Source organism: Patagioenas fasciata, chromosome 8 (genome assembly GCF_037038585.1).
Source record: "Patagioenas fasciata isolate bPatFas1 chromosome 8, bPatFas1.hap1, whole genome shotgun sequence".
In the NCBI taxonomy this organism is placed as follows: domain Eukaryota; kingdom Metazoa; phylum Chordata; class Aves; order Columbiformes; family Columbidae; genus Patagioenas; species Patagioenas fasciata.
Genome location: NC_092527.1, coordinates 17,732,525 through 17,753,694, shown reverse-complemented (window position 1 = coordinate 17,753,694; position 21,170 = coordinate 17,732,525). Strand labels below are relative to the sequence as shown.

The 21,170-nt window shown below is 36.4% G+C and overlaps 1 protein-coding gene across 5 annotated transcripts in view; it reads left to right on the top strand.

Moving 5' to 3' along the window:
• The window catches only part of PARG (poly(ADP-ribose) glycohydrolase), a 70,275-nt gene that overhangs the window by 31,501 nt on the left and 17,604 nt on the right, over positions 1–21,170 (top strand). For all 5 annotated transcript variants that reach the window (XR_011740278.1, XM_065844006.2, XM_065844005.2 and 2 more), the window contains exons 10-13: positions 12,566–12,645; positions 15,108–15,168; positions 15,834–15,909; positions 18,165–18,312. Coding sequence is in view for 4 of the 5 variants with exons in the window: in XM_065844006.2 (XP_065700078.1) it covers positions 12,566–12,645; positions 15,108–15,168; positions 15,834–15,909; positions 18,165–18,312 (365 nt within the window). In the remaining variant the exon portion in view is untranslated. The remainder of the gene's footprint in view (positions 1–12,565; positions 12,646–15,107; positions 15,169–15,833; positions 15,910–18,164; positions 18,313–21,170) is intronic.

Sequence of the window (21,170 nt, the reverse complement as noted above, 5' to 3'; positions counted from 1 at the left end):
CAAGTCAGCTTGTTTTCCCACCATTAGTTCATAAGAATAAATGAAAAGTACTATCCATGCATTAAAAATATTAATGTTCAGAGCAGTGGAGGAAGACAGTAAAGTTCTGGAAAGAGTTCTTGTTTGACTGTATTGGCTACACCCTTCTAGCTGACTTTCTTTTTCAAAGGCCTTTAAGGTACCAGTTTTTGCTGTAACTTTAAGCATGTTATAAATCAAGCAGTTGAATTCTAAACAACTGCAGAATAAAATGATGTTAAATTACTGGTGTAAAATTAATATTCTATTCTATGAGCATTGCACAGGAATGTAAAGTCACAGTATTAGTGGTTAACTCCAGGCATAATATTTTGAACTAATTTTAAATAAAAAAGCCTTGGCAAATTATTAGGTACATAGTTTCCAGCTACAGACTTAAAGAATGACCAGTATAAACTATTCGGGATTTTCTGCACTATTCCAGTCAGTCTTCCTTTGTTTTCTGACTTGGCTTTCTCATGCTGTCACTCATAGTAAGTTCCAAAAGTATTACTCAAGAGGGATAATATAGCAGACAATCTTCACACCTTTCTCTTGCATTATGGATGATGTAATGCTCAGATTTTAGTTGTATAGGGCAGAAAGCCATTTTTATTTGTGTAAGTGCAAGAATATCATTGCCAAACTGGATGAAAGAAGGGAAGCTGATGTCCTTTTGTTCCCAAGGATTAAAAGTGGCTTTTCCCTAGTGTTTGCCAATTTATGTGGTTTTTATGTAATTAGTTTCCTTTTTCAGTCATTTTTTTTACTTAACCATTTGTTGGACCAAAATTTCTCCCCACTGTGTATTTTGCATTTGAAAATGAGCATATTAGTGAAGGAGACTAGAGGTGTGACAGGCAGTGGATAAAATAAGAAGGAATGTCAGTGAGAGGGGGACTGTCAGGTTAAAAGCAAAAGGAAATTGAAGTGAGTGAGTGATAGAAAGACTACTACAAGAATTTTCCGTTTTCTATCGTGCTACTGTGCGTAACCTGATTTAATTGAAATCTAAAATGAGAGGGGAGAAGGAGAATGGATAGTATTCTATTTCTCTTCCCATCAATCCTGTATTTTCTCACCCTGAAAAGCTAGTTCTTTAGTAGCAAGGACAGAGAATAAAATGTCATGTTTCCAGCTATTGTTTCAGACTTGCGAAGACTACAAGGTTTGGTCCATTGCAGTGTGTATTTCCAGCTTTTACAAAATGCCTTTGAAGCTGGATATACTCAAAAGGCAGCAGGCAATGATTGGAGTCAAAATGCTTGCGACTTTGTTTTACCTCTTTATAATAATGTTTTCATGTAAAAGCTTTGGAGGCTGCTGCTCTGCTCTGTCTGCTTAGGGATGGGCGTAACAGGTTGTTTCACACAGCAACACTTTCTCCTCACAGTGTTATGGTCTGCAGCTTTTTCCAGACTTATTTCTTTCCTTGACGTAATTTGTCTGCTACATGACTATGAATGAATTACTTTGTTCTTTGGGTGCAAAAATATAATCTGCCATGGTTCCTCGACAAAGCAAAATTACTCGGTGGATGCTGGTGTTTGAGGAAATTTTCCTTTAGCAAAAATGATGTTCCTTGATTCCACTATGCATGGCCTTTCTGTGTTCATACAAAAGGCTTTCACCCCGCAGAATTTTGAGGAGAAAAAAAAATAAAATTGTACCTTAAGTTAGAAACAGAACTGTATAACCTTTTTCTTTCCTGTGTCCTCAGTTTTATGCAGCAGGCATTTATCAAACCACTTCATGCAGACCTAAATATTAGTATGTTTTTATACACTATGAAATATTTACGGTTTCTACATGTAAGGGCTCTCATGTTCCCTCTTCCCTCACAGTCTTCTCCCTGCTTTAGGTTTTTACGTGGTATTAACTAGGGTACCGTGACTTCTACTCCCACCCGCCCCCAGATACAAATCTATCTGACAAAAAATAGACACTCAGTGTAAGATATGGAGAATTTATTCTTCTTCCCTGCCACCGCTGTTAAGCATTTTCCGGTGCACCAATGCTTGGCACTGTCACTACAGTGGTGATGGCAAGTTGCTTGAGTGCTGGTGCGTGTACCAATTATTGCAACTGATTGTGAGGAAGGCCATTTTGTGTGTTACTTTTAACATAAATCATCTATACTTCACCTCTCATCTCCTGTCTGTTGGTCTTGCCAGGTGAGCAAAGGAAAAAAAAAACAGTGTTCCTTTTTTCACACTGAAACCCTTAGTTTAAAAGTGTGTTGTGACACTGGCTGTCTATTTTTATTGTTCATCGTGCTACAGACTGAAAGTCACTTGTGGATAATTAAATACTCGGTAATTTAATTAAATTTGTCCCTTTTTGTACTTGGCAAGGATGGGCCTATTATGACTCTTAAGTCATTAATAACATAATTCATTAAAAATGTAGTTAATAAAATGGAATCCATAGTTTAACTTTGAGAGCTTATTTATGTATTCTAGTAGACAGAATTACATCTGTTCAGTGGCCAAATGGTAGATCATTCTAAATGGCATGAAATACTGCTTCTGTTCAAAACATCAATCTAAAGTTTAAAAGCTTGATTTTTCTTTTTTTTTTTTTAATACTTTTATAGTATCTAACATGGAAATTGAGAAGGTTAACACAAAAATAAGCCACTACAAAAGAAAGAAATCATTAAATTTGTCATTTTATTCCTTTTACTGATAAATTTCTGATAGTAGTTGGTTAAATGTGGAGCATGAATTGCGTTGACTCTTCTGAGATAATCTCCACAATTATGACCTTGGTTACACAGATTAGTTTCTTATGGTGATGCTCATCATTAATCTTCGTTAATACTTTGTGGTTTAATGTAACATTTTCCTAAAAAGGGAGAGAAGTTTGTTGTTCCTCTCTCAAAATATATTGACGATAAGGTTGAACTATGCTTTCTTGGACTTATTTTTGAGAAGATACAGAAACAGATACAGTCCACTGTGACACAAGACTTGGCTCTGTGGGCATTTTTCTTCCCACTGTTATCTAAGTTATCACACCTGTGTCTCATCACTATAGAATATAGTGATTTAGGAAAATACCTAGTCTGTCTATATGTAAAAGCAACGTATAACAAAAAAGAATTTCCACAATCTTGAGTCAGTATTCTGGATGACTGAAAAGGAGACAGGCTTGTCAAGGACCCCCTTTGCTTTTGCTGTGTCTTTGATCCTATCATAGCTGTCATGTCAAGTTACAGTAACTCCTGTTTTGCTTTTGCAAAAACGTACTGTAGTTAAACTGGAGATATATATGTAATAGCAATTGAAGTTATATTCATAATTGAAGGTACTGTGTTTAATGACATAAGCCTGGTGGATCTTTTGGCCCCTGTCTTAGTAGGTGCTCTGTTCTGAGACTGCCAGTATTCTATTAGGACTGAATTTCTTAATCTTTGTCAAAGAAACCTTTAAAGTGATTTCAAGTGATTGGGAAAGAGGGGGAAAACCTACTAGTTGAGATTTATATGTATTTTATGGAATATATAATATATGAAAGGAAATGGACAAACTATATAGTACGTTTATGCAGGAGAAATCTAATTTACCAGTAATGCAATTGCCTCTTTATAAACAACATCAGTTTTGCAACGCTAACGAGTATTCTTTGGGGAATAAATTGTCTAGTGACTTTGAGAGAACTCGGTTTGGGCTGAGAGACGCATTAATTCTCTAAAAAGTGGTTCTAGATTTTCTGAGTTTATAGACACTGGTCCTACAAAACTGAGTCTGTTGCACCTACCTTAGCTCTATGTTCTAATTGTCCTTGGATGGGATACTTTAAGTCAAGTGTGAGTTCTGAAAAATTTTAAATCAACGTTTTTGTGTGGTAGATGATGAAATACTCTTTAAAGAGGCAACTTTAAAAGGACACTATTCTTATAAAGTCTGACATAATTACTGTGCTATAATGATTAAAACAGTACTTAGTCTGAATACTTTTTGGTTACTCAGTAAATATAGTAATTTAGTCCAGAACTTAGTTGTACTGTGCTGTGGGATGTCTTCCGGTTTTGATCCTTAGGGTAAAACATTTTACCCTGCTGTTTCTTGGTGTTGAGTACTTGGAGTTAGTGTCTTTTCTTCAGTCAAGTATCAATCTGATGTATTTTTAAGACTCCTAAATCATGAACAATTTCTTAAAACAGGTTTATAATGCTCCAAATTACTTGCCACAATAAACAAAAGTACAAAATGAAAAGCACAGACAAAAAAGATGTGGATATATGTGATTGTATAAGATGGAAAAACAGTTTTTGCACCTAGATCACCAACAAAATGACATTGCTCAATGTTTTGTCTATACAAATCTTAAAAGTCACTATTTAATCAAAAGATGTTCTAATTAAACATAAGGGTGTTGAATACTACGATGTTCTTAACTTTGAAGTGCAGACAGCTCATACCTATGACACATGACAGTAAGAAAGAAGTTGCCTATGAGATTGAATTATTGGATGTATTGTTTTTCTCCTACTTGATGCCAAGGGAATTCAAAAACTCTAAATTACTTCCTATATAAACACAAAAGGAAGGCAGTTTTCATACAGAAAGACGGAATTCATGTTATTAGGTGGGAGAGACATAACACTTGGCACCAGGAAGGCAGAGCAGAGGTTGCTGTATCTGACTCGGGTGAGATTGTGCTGCGCTTTGTTGTCGGGAAGTGCAAGATCTGGACAGGGTCACAGAGCGGGTTAATTTGTTTGCCTTTCCTCTCTCTGGAAGGAGTTTCTCATCTGGATTATTCTACTTTTCACTTACATAAAGTCCAGATTTCATGAGTTGAAGTTTTGATATTCTGAACAGCCTTACTTTTAGTTTTCACTTAAACTATTTTCAGTGGCTGCAAGACTTTCTAGTAAGCGTTTATATTTTATATCAGATATAAGAATTTCCCAGTTAAAATTTGCTAAGGTTTCCTCATCTTATGTAAGCAATGTTTAAGTATTTAAAGCTGTGATCTCCAAGCTTTTAAAATCGCACCTATCAGTTAAAAAATTTTTTAGTATGTAACCTGATATATATGTATTTATTTACTCATAAATTACATATATGTGCCGCCGTACTAATATATAACATTCAAAAGCATGCACAAAAATAAATTAAAAAAGCATGAAATAGAGATGAAGTAAAAAATATTTTGAAATAGTGTTTATGTTATGAATGATACAAAAGTATTTTTTTCCTGCATCCTAGTTGATTGTCTTGTGCACCCTCTGGGGCGCTTTGGAGATCAGAGTGGTTCTTGAGTATTTTTAATCACAAAAGACAGGTATGTAAGCAGGAATGAAATATTGTGTAATTCATTTATCTTGGTAAGGGAGTGTAAATGGTAGCAGTGAAGCACTTGGCGCAGCTCTATTCTTCGTGGAAAGTCCTTGACCAGTAACTGACTGGAACTATATTCCATCCTTTTCATTGAAGTGAATCTGTCATGATGTAGCACTCTGTTTTAAAAGGCACATAATTATTTCTGTACAGGGCAGGAAACGCCACCCAATACATAATCAATTGAAACAGCTTTTTCAGAAAATAGTTCGAACAAAGTAATTAATATAGTTCCAGTTATTTCTATATGGTAGAGTGAATTGCTTTCATATATTTAGAGAGAGAAAGAGATTGTTCTCTATCCTGTTCAATCTTATGTTAAGCACAAATCATTATATACACATTCCAATGATTACATGATGGGATTGTCACTCTGCACATGAATGCATACAGTTTTCCTAGACATTATATACACTAATATCTCTAGGCAGTCCTTAATATGCGTGACTAAAGTTACATTGAGCACAATTAAATAAAAATGTCAATACTGTGACAGAGCCCTTACCAAAATAAGGTGTTATGATCAACTACACTTACCATTGCAAATCAAAGCTTAAAACACCACTTCATTAAAAGTTATATTGTTTTTGAAAAAGGGAGAGTTTAATTTTTCTATTCTGTTTTTGGAACTCCTGTTGTTTGTTTTTTTTCCTAGAGAAGGGAAAAATTGCAGAAGATGGAAGAGATGCTTCTGTGTGCTCCCAAGTGCAGCTGACGTAATCCTAAATGATGAGTTTATTGTGTTATTCAACACTATATTAGTTTTTCCTTCAGGGTTCCATGTATCAGTATGAAATTTTAGTGATTCCTGTTGAGACTGCTAGCAACTGAGAATGCTCAGCCTTTTAATGAAAGCAGCCCTCAATCATACATAGAGTGATACAGGTTTGACAGTAACATCCATACACATAGTATTTCCACCCCTACATGCGTACATCAAATAAGCTTAGGCTTGAAGTGCAGCAAGATACAAAAACCAAAATGCTTAGTTTATTTTTTTAAGTGTTTTGTCATTCTATACATTAGACTAAACTCTGCTTAGGAATTAGTTCTGTTCTTGAGATTGAAGGTAATGTCTAGTTAGTATTTTCATTTCTAGCTTATTTGTAGTAGAAAAATTAGGTTTTAGTAAGATGTCTTGCACTTAGATCCAGTATTGTCTTCAGTGAGATCACACTAAAATATAAGAAACAATATGACAGTGTTTTCAGCTGTAGCAGGAAAGAAAAAGTCACTTTTGGCTGTGATAGTTAAGAATAAGCACAGGTGGTTAATTGTGGGGACCACAACTACAAATTCTGTGTATCCACACTTTTGCAAATAGCACACATGAAATGCTGTGGATTTATGGGAAGTGTTCTTTGAAGTATAATCCATACTGAAAATGTTTGCATATTGTTACAGTGTGGGAAGCTTTCCGAGTTTTATGGTAGGTTCCAATTTTGATGTAAAGACATAATTATACTCTTTGAGAAGGAAACACTCAAAGGAAGCTCATCCTGGGATGGAAACATAAAGGCTGGGGATGGAAAGAGAGATATTGAAATTATTTAACTGTGAGGTAAGACCACGTGATTGTAATGGTTCCTTCTGCATGTAAAATTACTGGAGCCAGTTCTTTGAGTAACATCAAGGGATCCATTTAGCTCCCTGGAAATTAAATTTCGCAAGTAAATGACTATTTTAATTATACCTTCATCGGAAACAGCATATTTTGGAACTGTTTACTTAAGCTGGCGCAATGTTTCCCCAGTAAATTATATGCATGCCAAGGTCACTTTTGTGTAGCTCTTTATGTTACTAAGGCATGTTGATGTTGCACTCTTCATAGTACCTTGCAGGTTTTACACTTGCCAAGATGCTTCTAAAAATCTGTAAAACACTGAGTGAGCATGCATTGCTCCTACATGTCTGTATTTGATGCACATTCTTTGCTTCTGTTGTTCCTGAAAAGATGACACAGTCGTGCAGTAGTGCTGAAATTACCGTGTTACTGTTTGATTACAGAACTGTTTGCAAATAGAAGGTGCAGCATGACCAGCTGAGGCGCTTGTCAAAGGACTTAGGAGCAGGTTAATTAGAGCTTTCCAGCTCCAGCTTTCTAAGCAGGAAAGGCTGGTTAAAAGTAACACAATTTTGAGTTTACACTCAATGAGACTGCAAAAATCAGAATATTGATTACACTTTTAGGGCAGAAAAACACATTTTAAAATTTTATGAAAATGCCAATGTGAAATAAATGCGTGTTTCTGTAAGAATAATTATTGAAATAGTATAAGCAATTGCCTTGTAACTTTACTGTATATTTACTGACAGTTGTTGAGTAATTGATTGTTTGTTTTTTTCTAGTATTGGTTCTTACTTTTAATATTTTACTTATATATGGGATTTCTCTTTAGAACAATTGAATGAAGTGTCTAAATGTTTGTTAGGAAAGAGTTTTCATTTAGCTGCAATGACTTTAACAATCTACTTTGTTTTTATGACTTTGTTCACACGTTTACTTCCTTATGTTTTTACGTCTCTGACCTTGATTCCTCAGAATACTGAAGTGTATATCTGTAGAGGTCCTTTATCTGGTTAACATAGCCAGAGATAAATGTGCAGCTGTGTGCGGTGATGAGCCCTGCCAGCTTTCTCAGCTCCCGTATCTGCTGAAATGAAGTTAGCTGCATGGCGGTGGGAACATCTTGTACAAAGCGAAACAGCTTACATATGCAGTTGCCAGCAATATTAATATTTCAATGACTTTGACTGAAAGTGGGCTTGCAGTGTGTGGCATTTGATTTACAGTGCACTTCATTTGGATGAGTTCTTTAATTGGAATTAGTGGGTTTTGGCCTTGGGTTCTTCTGTCAGGAAATTGATTATGTGGTTTCTACTTACGTTTTGGGATTTTTGTTTTTTTCAATAGGATCTGTGTCTTGGAGCTTGAAGAAGAATTTTATGTAATATCTTATTGATGCACTCATCTAACTTGCTCTTCAAAATAGAGACATTTGTTTCAGAAATAAAATTTCTCATAATGTTGCCTAATTGAGCATTTAGGAAGTAAGGCTTAAGGTTAAAACATTCATAACTTTGCCATGTTGTATCCTTACCTAAATTATTTGGGCAGGACTGGGCCATTTTTGTTTGTTATAAATAACACTTGCTTTTACTGTTGCATTCACAAAGGTGACTGGTTACTTTGTGATGCGCTTAGGCAAACTCGGTTGCCTGTGTGTATTGTGTGTGGGGGTGGCTTTGTGCTTTTCTTCTGACTTCTGTATAGCTTGGTGTAAATCTTCTGAATCATTGATGGAATTGCGATATGATTTCTGTGGAAATTTAAAAGAACATATGAAGCAATCAAATTCTACTAAATGAATATAAAAAACTTAAACCCTCGTAGTAGCTACTTATTTAAAGGCTAATTTTTAGCCTATTAAAATCTGGGGACTTTTTCACTGGTCTGGCTTTTAAAAGAGGTTCCTAATATTGTAAAGCACTTTTATTTGAAATAGCTGAAGGCAAGAGTTAGTTTGGTTATATAAAAATGTGCAGGTTTGGTGCAAGAGGAATTGCGGTTTTTGTGTTGTTGAAATTTGCCGTTTGATATTGGAATACATTCTTAAATCAATGTGGTGATGTTATACATCATTTGAATGCGCTTTCCTCACTTTGTTTTTTTGCTACTGACTTATTACTTGCTGTTCATTTTATATTTATCTTAGACTATGGAAATTATGTTAGACAAAAAGCAAATTTGAGCTCTTGTCTTATTCGAGTTCAAAATGGGTCATAAAACAGCAGAGACAACTCACAACATCAACAGCGCATTTGACCCAGGAACTGCTGATGAATGTATAGTGCAGTGGTGGTTCCAGAAGTTTTGCAAAGGAGACGAGAGCCTTGAAGATGAGGAGCACATTGGTGGCCATCGGAATTTGACAAAGACCAATTGAGAGCAATCACTGAAGCTGATTCTCTGACAACTCCATGAGAAGCTGCTGAAGAACTTAACGTCAACCATTCTACAGTTGTTCAGCATTTGAAGCAAATCGGAAAGGTGCAAAAACTCAGTAAGTGGGTGCCTCGTGAGCTGACTGAAAAATCAACAAACTTGTTGTTTTGAAGTGTCCTCTTCTTCTACTCAACAACAAACCATTTCTTGATCTGATTGTGAGGTGCGATGAAACGTGCGTACTATGCAACAACCGGTGATGACCAGCTCTGTGACTGGACCGAGAAGAACCTCCAAAGCACTTCCCAATGTCAAACTTGCACCAAAAAAGGTGACGGTCGCTGTTTGGTGATCTGCTCCCTGTCTGAACCGCTCCAGTTTTCTGAATCCTGTGAAACCATTCCATCTGAGAAGTCTGCTCAGCACATCAATGAGATGCACTGAAAGCTGCAATGCCTGCAGCCAGTAGTGGTCTCCAGAAAGGGCCCTATTCTTCTTCTTCACAGCAACATCTGACCGCACGTCGTACAACCAACACTTCAAAAGTTGGACAAATTGAGCTACGAAGTTTTGCCTCACCCGCCATATTCCCCTGACTTCTTGCCAACTGACTACTTCTTCAAGCATCTCGACAACTTTTTGCAGGGAAGACGCTTCCACAACCAACAGGATGCAGAAAATGCTTTGCGAGACGTTGTCAAATCCCAAAGCTCAGATTTTTACGCTACAGGAGTAAACAAATATTTCTCGTTGGCAAAAATGTGTTGATTGTAATGATTCGTATTTTGATTAATCAAGATGTATTTGAGCCCAGTTATAATGATGTAAAATTCAGGGTCCAAAACTGCAGTTACTTTTGCACCAACTAGTGTTTCATATTTTGCAAACTTATATATAATCTTTGCAGAAAGCCATCTTCAGTTTGCCGTTAGCTCACTTGTAAAGGTAAGTTCTAGAGACAGAAAATATGAAGTAAATCCAAGCATATTAAGCTTAGACATGGTGTTTTCAACCTGCCATGAAGGGCTATCCTTTTATGACTGCTTTCTGTTTTGGACAAACATAATTTGTAGTAGATTCAGTCCTAAAATTTGTGTGCAGGACTGGTGTCGCCTGCTTTTGTTTTTAATAATTTTTTTTTTAAATTATTTTTCTATATTTATCAGTGGATTTTCAAACAAAGTACGATTTGTGTTATGTCATAGCAAAGAAAAGTAAATAATGTGAGGAGAAGGGTGATGAGAGCTCTTGTACTAACAGCTATATAAGATCTGATGCATGTAGTTGCTGGAACCATATATCTACTAGGTCAAAATACAGGTGACTTTGGACACCACAGCATTTTTCTGTCCCCACTGTAATGAGTATCCCTCTACAGCAAGGGATGCCTTTACCAGAACCCAGAGCTTTTCAAATTGTTTAGTGCTGCCCTGTGCTTTTTACCCAGCCATATAGGGCTAGAACAGAAATACAGATATCCCTTCTCATTATCATAATTGTAGATGGTGTTTTGAGAATACTTATCTGGTGAAAACAAGATTTTTTTCAAAGCAATTTAGCATTTCTCTCGCTTTGATCCCATAGGAGAAAGGAGAGAGGTAGTTACCACAGCTTTTAACAAGAGAAAAGACAGGCCAATTCTGAACACTACAGTTTTAAAAAATATTTTGTTTAAATTCCTTATTTGACAGAGTAACTGCATTTTGGTGAGTGATTGCAATGGGGGGAACTAAGTTTGTCTGCCTTGCCATTGCCTTTTAGCTTGATCTGACTTATTTCAGGCATAGTTTTTCCAGTTCTGGACTTCTGCCCATCTGCTAGTTATGCCGAATCAGGTACCTCATGTACTTAAGAGTTCGCAACATAAGCAAGATTTCCATTTGATGTGGAGAGGCAAAAAATTAGTAAAGGCGTGATTTGGGTTAATAGATAAATTAACCAGTTTAAAGGATTCATACCAAATGAGACTTCCAGATAAAAGGTCAAGAGATCATTTATACAAGACGTGCACACACACATACATCAACTTTCTTTTATGAACCCCTTATTAGTTGTACAAACACAAGCCCTTGATAAAACTTCCATATTTGCCTATTTTAAAATAGACTGTGTAAGTCTGGAGTTTGCCTTCTTAAAGTCCTGATTGGTTATTCAAAGAATAAAGAAGTTTTCAGAAACAACTTTCTAGCCTTTTTAAAATTAGCTTCTGTTGACTTAATACAGATTTTGGATGAAAGTGGTCTCTTCAGCATACTTCGTAAGAATTTTTAAATAGTGAAAAAAAAAATGTAGTTCACTTCACTACTAAAAGCTAAATTCACCTGACAGCATTCTGGTTTCAAAGGCAGGTTGTCAGTCCAGTACATGGAAACGAATGAATAATGTTGTGTCATTCCTTTACTTAGACTGCTTATTGTGGGGGGAATCTTACAGCCTCAGGGCTTCACTGTAGCAGACGTCTTTTAGTGGACTTTCTACTCAAAGGATATTATTTCTGAAGTCGCCGCTATTCTTCCTTCCAGATAAATTCCATTATGTGTTGCCAATAACAATGCCTTGTCACTGTGTTGGAAGTGAAATTAAGTAATGTGTGTTCAAGTTGCTGGAAGATAGATGATGCAGTAAAAGTATTTCAGCTGACCTTAAAAGAATACATTCACTTAATGGCTAAAACCAGAATTCTTCTTTTTAATGCTTAGGTTTTTACGAATGACTATTAGACTGCCAGTAATAGCCACATGGATGAAGCTGTTTCTGTTGGGGGTAGGGTCTTTTCTTTAGAAACTCCACTGGTGCAGTGCAACTCTTGAAAGCAGTGTGGTTGTGTTAATTCTTCTCTGCAGCTCACTGAGCTGAAAGTAGAGCAGGACATTTGGATCGTGGAGCACTCAACATACATGTTTTCACCCCTCGGTCACTCATTTTAATCCAAGCCAGTCTGTTGCAAATAAAACTAGTAGCTTTCCTAGATGTTCTTATTGAAATTATATTTTTTTGATATTACAAAATCAGGATGAGTGAGATGGGCATTCACTTAGCATCTGCAGCAGAAACTTAGAACTCTTTACTCTTAAAAGCTGGTGGTAGAGAGGCTGTCTAGAGTTCTTTACACAGTAGAGAATTTAAAAGCAAGGCTAATTGAAGTCTGTGCGTAATAACTAGAAAATCAAGTCACAATTAGTAAGTATCCTTATTATTGTGCACTGTACCCCTGAGATCTAATTAATTGCTTTTATTTCTTGTTTTTCAGATTGTTTGAAGGACGGTCACCAAGGAAGCCTGAGAAACTTAAGACCCTTTTCTGCTATTTTAGGAGAGTCACAGAAAAAAGTATATCCTTTACTCTTTTTTTGAGCTACAAAGCAGATACATGAAAAATTTAATCCCATTAAATTTAGGAATGGCCATGCAGCATTATGATGAAAGTGTATAACGAAAGCCAACTTTCTAAGTACACTGATATTTATATTAATGTTACGTCTTCTCATATAGATGATGGATACAATTAAATTTTTTGCATTGAGCTTACTCTGTGTTTTCTGAGATAGATAGATAGATAGATGTATGGGAATCTGTGTAAAATATAAAGAGAGATATATTCACCCCCCTTATATATGTATATAAAGTGTGTGTTTATATAAATGGGTATATATACATATGTATAATGTTTGTATTATATGCAACTACTTGCTGCACCATGTCAGACTGAGAATGTAGAGGGAACTTAGCACCATATGCAGTCATTAAAAGCACAGGCTTAAAGCCACTGAATCAAGCTTCTGATTTCATGCAGTATGTACATTTAGTCCTTTGTCTATAATGTTTGTGGTTCTGAGTGTTTTTCTCTTCTTCTGCTGACAACAGCTTTACTTTGGGAATAGTTTGCCCAGTTCAAATGAAAAAAGTGATAGCAAGACATGAGATATCCTGAACTCTTTTAGAATTTAGTGCAATGTTTTCATTAGTGTGGATAGTTAGATCTTCTGTTGTTACTATGAATTTCAACATCAGCATAAGCTTTCAAAAATAGATTTATTTTTGTGAGAACTGTATCAGAGCTTATATATTGCATTTTGGAGGAGAAAGAGATTTTCTCACAGTAGCATACATCACATCTGCAGCAATATCCTTATTATACTATTTTTTTTAAAGAACTTTTTGTTTCCATGTCAGTATTTCACTATCAGCTTCATATTCTCTCAGAAGAATTTGTTTTAAAGGAAAGACAGCTTGAAGCTATGAAATATAAAAATACCTTTACTTGGTTCAGTCCATCTTCAGTTCATCATTTTAATTCACCACAAATTAAATGCAGCTACATCCTGTTTCAGCTATCAAACTTTCTGGAATGTCAGTAGTAAATCTCAGAGGTAAAAAGTAAATTGTGGTCTGTGTGTGGGACTGAGAGGTAGTGTAGTAGCCTTTTTTTTTTTTAATACTTGAGTAATAATGTCTATATGTGAACCAAATCCTAAATTTATACAGTGTGCATATGAGATTTATTCCCCTGTGCATATGAGATCTTTTAGGAACGTGCTTTATGAAACTACTGTATTAGATTTCTTAAAGTTATAACTTCAGATAGTATTTAATGAGATTCTTGAGTGCTCTTTTCTTGAATTAAAAATTCATATCATACCTTTAAAAGATTCCCATTTCTTGTTCTTTTTTGCCCAAGGAATTAGTATGACTGAAGTAGCTTAGCTCTATAAATTACTGTTGTATTTTTTTTTCAGCCCTTTTTATTGTAAATGGTAATTGAATTCCTTGTAAAAGAACACAGGGGAGACTATATCAGCTGAAGACTTTGTGTTCAAAAAGTGAATGCTTAATTTGTAAAATATCACCACTGATACCAGAGTTCCCTTGTGGATAAGCACTTGACTACTTAAAGCTGTGCACTTATTTTTTAAGAGCAAGCAACTCTTTTTATCCCTGAACCTCTATAATTTTGCAGGAAAGCATAGGATTATTTCAGGCTTTTGGAAGCATGTTTTTTGTGCTTTACATACTGTTTTGCATATTTTTTTTGCAAGTCAGTGCAGTAGACTTACTGGAGCAAAGAAATTAGTCTCAAATGAAGTTTTTATTAGAATTACATCACCTAATAAAAGGTTGATATTTTCTTTCTGTATCAAAACTGAAGTTTTTGAAGATAAAATGAGAGAAGATGATATATGCATCCTTCCTTTAATGAGCGATAGTTCCTCTTTTCTCGAGGGCAGGAGTCTCTTCCTCAGTTGAAATACAGGGAATTTCACTGGCATCCTGGCAGGGCTGAAAACAGCTTGATTTGGAATCCACTAAAGCTGCATCTTTATTCACATGGTAGAGCTTTCTTGGAAGTATGAGCTGCTGCTTCATCCATCCACAGTCTGAGTGCTCTGTGCGTTGCCTGTTGACACTGAACAGTTGTCACCTCTAAATATTCACAATTTCTTTTTTTCTAAGTGGCTGCACGTTTTGCTTCAACTATTGAGTCCTTCTAGCAGTGTTTACAGTTTAAGTGAAAATCATTTAAGCAATAGTTTTTCCATGATCTGAGAAAAGAAGAAGACTCAAACTCCAAAGGGAGAAGAGAAGGGAATATTTTGGTCATCATGTTACTGATTTTCAATTTGAGCGTGGGCTGTCAGGGGGAGATTCAAAGCTGATCTTGAGGAAAGTTAAGCTATTGTGTTTCTGCCAAAAATGATGTTGTTTGTAATTTTAAAAGCTTACCACTTAAAATAATGTAAGGACTAAAACTCCAGCAATTAATACATTTTCTTCTGGGGTTGGTTTGCCTGTAGAACCTACGGGATTGGTGACGTTCACAAGACAGTGTCTCCAGGAGTTTCCAGACTGGGAAAGGTAAATCAAACATCAATGTAAGAAACTCTTTAAATCAATGATAACTGAATCCCTTTAAATGGAATTGATTGAGGCCCAGAAGTACTACAGAAAACAATATTTGGTATGGCTTCTTGGGGAGAGAAGAGGGACGTGGGTGAACTGCCACAAGTAGTTTGAGTGGCCTGAGTTTTCTAGTCTGTTTGTTTGCTGGTGAAGCCAACAAGTCTTAAGTGAGTTTTAAAAACAGTAGCAGTAGTGCACCTTTGTTGCTGTTACATGAGTGGGGAAAAAAGAGGGAGATGGCTTGATTTGGGAAGTGACGTGAAATATAATGAAGGATGGGTGATAACCAGCATGAAAACACAAGTGTTGCAGCTTTCTTGCTGGTTAGCTGGTTGATGTGGGGCAAACTTGTGTGAAAAATTTAGAACTTCAATTTCAAATTTGGGTTTTTATGGTGAAAGAGGTGGAGAAACTGAACAATGGACTTTGTTCCACCTTTACAAATTGTTTCTGAAACCAAACGCATTTTCTGTAATCCATCAGGGTTTGGTTTTTTTAAACCACCTTATGTTAAGGTGTGTAAGATGTTTGGGGTTGGATGGGTTTTCTTTTAAAATGTCTGTCTCTGTATGGAGATTCTGTAATCATCCTTTCTGTACAATATTTTTCCTAAACAATAGATCTCAGAAAAAGCTGTCTAGATTGCATGTCACCTATGAAGGCACCATTGAAAGCAATGGACAAGGTATGCTACAGGTAAGCATATGTAAGTAAATGTGGCTTTATGTCATGTTTTTGTCAAACTTTTTATGGTTTGCCAGCTTAATGAAGTTCTTTGTTTATCCTGAATTGACTTAAATGACAAGATGTTATGCAGTGTAAAAGAAACATCAAAATTAATTCCATGGGCAGTCTTAGTGTTGTCAGTGCACCCCAGCTCATCTGGGTTTGCACATGTACCTGGTACAGAGAGAGCTGACAGAAAATCACAAGCCCTGGACAGCTTCAGGTCTTTTGGTTCAAACCAGGATCAAAGATTGACAAGATAAGCGTTTCAGGCTGTGATCTTGATGAGTTGTCAAGAGTTTCAGTTTATTTTTTAAAAATCATTCCTATGCCCCAGACAGTGACCAGGTCAGTGGTTCAGGAGAATTTCTTGCTGCTGCCAGCACTACTGTTCCAGTCTGGGACCCAGTCAGCAAAAGAAGTTCATAAAAAGGATGTCCTGTCCATATCTATACCAAGGAACACATCTGAGTTTTCAAATTAGTTGTTTGGGTTTTGGTTTTCTATTTATTTTAGAGTCTGCCTTCTAGAGTTCATTTATAAAACAAAAAAAACAACCAACCAAACAAAAAATTACAACTTCTTTAGCCAGGAACAAGTGCTTCAAAGGAAGAGGAGGAGGGAGAATAGGACTTCTTTTCTGCAATGCTTTTTACTCAAACTTTAAAATGTCTTATGACTTTATGCAACTTGAACACTCAGGTGTGTATTGAAATTATTAAGAACCCAGCAACTGCTCAGTAATAACCATTTTTCTGCTATCTCTTTATCCAACTATACTAAAACCTCTGAGGGAAAGAAGGTTCAATTATGCCTTTCTATGTACTGTTTCTGTTGCACTCTCTCAAGTGAGCATTGCCTTTGATGTGATATTTTTCCTCCTGGCTATTTAAAGTCTTAGCAAACAAAATATCTCATCTCAAAAGAATGCTTGCTCCAGAAGAGAGCAGGATGACCAAGGCAAGACAGTGCAGGGGTCCACAGTGACCCCAGCCTCAGCGGGCAGGGTTGCTGCCTGGGACAAGCAGAGGGGGAACAATGACAATAAGAGTTTCTGCTGATCATCAGAGAAAGGCAAGGTGATGAGTCAGGTCACCAAGGCCTAGACCTCCGATCGGCAAATGGGCATCACCAGAGGACAGTGCTGGGCCTGTAACTGCTGTGTCTCAGGCCAGGTCTGGGACTAGGGTGTGTGTTTGCACAGGGCTGGGTACTGGGTGAGGATGGGGCCTGAGGAGGCTGCCCAGCACGGCTGATGCACTGATTATTTGGGAAGTTTTCATGTTATTTTTTATATCATAGACAAGTTCAGCAAATCTTAACCATCTCCAGGATAGACTCTAGGATCACTCGCTGTTGTCGTGGCTGGTTCTCAGTGTGCTTTACACTTGACTGTGACTCCTGAATTAGTTTGTAATGTACACAGATGTTCATGTCACTCCAGTAACTTTTGTTCCCATCCTGTAAATGTGTTGTCAAAATCAGTAAGAAGCTAATAGCATTTGAAAGATGAAGTGACTTTTTAAAAGTATAAATTTGTATGGGCAGATAATTTGCATAAATAGTAATCACTTTATTGAATAAACCAAATCTTTTAAAAACTTTTGTCTATATAAAAATGTAATTTGCAATAGATGTATTATTGCAGAAAAAAATAGAGTCTAGAGCTTCCCGGTTTCAAGCGGAAACCTTAATGGTCAAAGTGACTTGCCTTGTTCAAGTGCATTTTAAGGAGAATTCATAAGAGATTCTTTTAGGTACAGAACAACTGGTACAGGGGCAATGTTAAGCTGAAAATGCTTCAGTGTGAACAGCTGGTGCAGAATGCTTATTAAAGGATGACTTAATAATTCTTCAGTATCCATAAAATGCAAAAAGAATACTGTAATTTGCTATTTTCATCTTTCACATTTACTGAAATCTGTTTTATTCTTCAACACATGGTCTTGAAAGAAAACCCACATAACTGGATTCAGAGCATTTGGGATGCAAAATTTATTTTACTGTGTAGTATCTCGCTTGTTTTAAGTTTTTGGAGAAATGAAAAAAAGAGACAGGTGTGGTGTTAATCGGGCTCTGTCCTGCTGCTTATATTTTTAAGTGATAGCAGGAGATGTAAACAGAATTATTACTGACATTTTCACAGGACTTTGTTTACATTGGTGAATGAAATTATTTTATACTGTTTGCTTATCTCATAATCCTCCTGAATATGTTTTTGTTAGGTTGATTTTGCAAACCGTTTTGTCGGAGGTGGTGTGACAGGGGCAGGACTAGTACAAGAAGAAATTCGGTTTTTAATCAACCCAGAACTGATTGTATCAAGGCTCATCACTGAAGTCTTGGATCACAATGAATGTCTTATCATCACAGGTTAGTCTTTCCAGAAAATGTTTCACATCACATTCTGATTTTATATATAGAAAATATTTCAAGTTGAAGTTTAGTATGCTTAAATGTTGTAGGGGTTAAGAAAAAAGTCAATATTCATTTGACAAAGAGCTTCCTTCTTCACTCCACCTTTTAAGATTGTAGGGCCACTGTTCCAATAGATCATTGTGAAACAAACAAACAAAAGTGAAGCAAGCAGACAGAACTTTTTTTTTATGCTATATAAATGTGTTTGAGGACTCAGTGTCTCTAGGTCTAGATGAAGAATACTGTTGGATAATATAAGAAAAAACCCAAATTATCAGCTATTATCTGGTCCCAGCTATTAGCAGGTCATGCTCCTGTTCTGTTAAAACATGGGGTTATTGGGTTTTTTTTTACTATTTGGAATTTATAACAATTGATGTGATCAGTAGGACTGAAAACTCTGAGGAACTGCCTTCTGGTTACCAAAAAGGGTTGGGAGTGCAAGAGGAGGAAATCAGCATCCTTTAGAAGGGGTAGAAAGTCAGGATATGTCCTTTAAGGATTTTGGTCCTGTAAGTTACAAACACATGTTTGTGTTACTTTTAAGTTAGTGATGGGTTTGTAATTACAACATCAAAAACTAAATGCTTCTCCAGTATGTTGTTGAGGGGCTGTACAGGGAGATGTGCTGTCTGTCCAGTGCTTTGCTGAAAGTGTTTTTCATTTTGTTTCCACCTCTGTCATAGAACTTGGAATGTTTTATTATCCATTGGATCAAAACAGTTAGCACTGAAATGCCAAATGTCACTGTTAAGAACTGGAGAGGCCCAGGTCATGCTGTGAGGTCTGAGTTCTATACGTGGGAACACAGTGAGCCTTTTTTATGACTCAAAAATAAAAGGATGCTATGATTTTTTTTTTTTTAATTTACTCTAAAGAATGGCTATATGGAAAAAACTTGATCGGAGAAATCCTCTGGGCAAATATTGTAATAGCTTATGCATATTTGATGTTTTTCTGTCTGCTATAGTAAAAATGTTGATTTTAGTTACCTGAGCTGCACCAACAGTCAGGAATTGGTGCAGGTATCAGAACACATTTCTTGGAAACGTCTTTCCAAGGCACTTCTTTCTCTCACCTGCATGCACAGTAGAAATTTGAGCTTAGACCTTGCAAATCTTAACTCTGTCCTGAGCTATTCATTGTACTGGGCAGGACATCTTTCGTTTTCAGTCTTATACATGGTAATCTTTTTAAGATGTTTTATTTTGTTTTTTCACCCTGTCAAAATTAATGCTTTTTCTGTGAAAGCTTTTTGATAGATCGGATTTTAAAAAACATGAGTCAGAAAATTCTTGGCTATCACTGGTTTCTGTGGTGTATTCTGGATATGATGCTGTAACAAGATGAACACACTGAAGTGCTGTCCTCTGGGTGAGGCTCTTCTGGGCAGGGGAAAACCAGAGCGCAACCGTCAATGTGTATAATAACTGACTGGGGGAATACGCTAACAGAATAGTTTGAAATACCTTCTTCCACTCCCCTGCAAAAAGTAGTGATTTGGCGTGAACGAATAAAGATGAGGATGTTTTTTGCTGCAGCAATATTCTTTTAGTTTTCTTGAGTACTTTATAGTGGTTTGCAATTAGTATTTGTGATATAGTGTTCTCCTCTAATGGACATGGCCATTCCATCATTTTCATTTCATCCCTGGAGCTCTTCCACCTTGGTTCTTAGCCAAGTCTCCACTGTGTGTCATAATCTTGATAAATTACATTCTTTGTGATACATCTTGACTCAGCGGCCTAATGGGTATAACTGTGTAGCTTAAATTTGCAGAAGAGTCTGAGAAATTGGAGATAAATTCGATTTGTTGTGATTGTGCAGTATCTGGTTAAGATCACTGCTGTAATGAGTATGGAGCTGGTCGTGCAAACAGTCAGGTTCTTCAGCACAGACATCTACCTACAGAAATGTCGGCAGCAATGCCAGAGATTCCCACAGTTGCATTTCTGGTAGAGCTGTGAATAAGTGTCAGTGGTTTTCATTATTTTCTTTTTTTGCTTTCTTTGAGGACACATATAGTTGGGCAGCATTAAGAGTGGATGAAGCTGTGTTCCATGTTTGCCTTAAATCTATGGATGCGATCCCGACCGTATCTTAGTGATACATTTTCAGAGACTTCTAAGCCCATTCCCCATGCGGTAAATGAGATCAGATAATTGGTTCAGCTGAAAATTTACTCAGAGGAAAAAAATTATTTTTCAGCTGGATTTAGCAGGCTGATTGTGCCACTGTCTGGAAAGCCAGGAGCCTAATGGTGGCACAAGATAAGGATCAGAAGAACTGACTGAAAGAGAGAGAAGGACCTTGCCCTCGGTTTTGGCAGTAAACGTATGTTTATATTGGTGACTACAAAACTCTATTCTTGTGCTTTTCACATGTACTCCTTTTTATTCAGTGCTATATTCAGAGATGTAATTTTTAGCTCGTAAGAAATACTAGAGGAACTCTATGGTGTGGTTTTTCCCAGTCCCTGGGAACTTTCTTTAATGCCATAGAGAAATTATGCAACTGAAAAGCTAGACTATGGAGTCCAAGAAAGGTATATTTGTTTTAGTAATAATTGCAACTCTTTCTAGATGGATGAGGTCCCGTAAGCAATAGCACTTAGCAGTTTCACTGTCTGATACTGTAGCTGTTACAAGTTTCACAAATAATGTGTTTTTGAATGATACTTTATAGACCTCCTTTTGGCTTTATGTAGGCTTTTTTGGGGTTTTGTAGCTTGTTTTGAAAATTCTGATGTAACTGTGCTATTATATTCTATTTGTGGCTTCATTTTTTTTTACCCCTTTATTCTTTTTTTTATG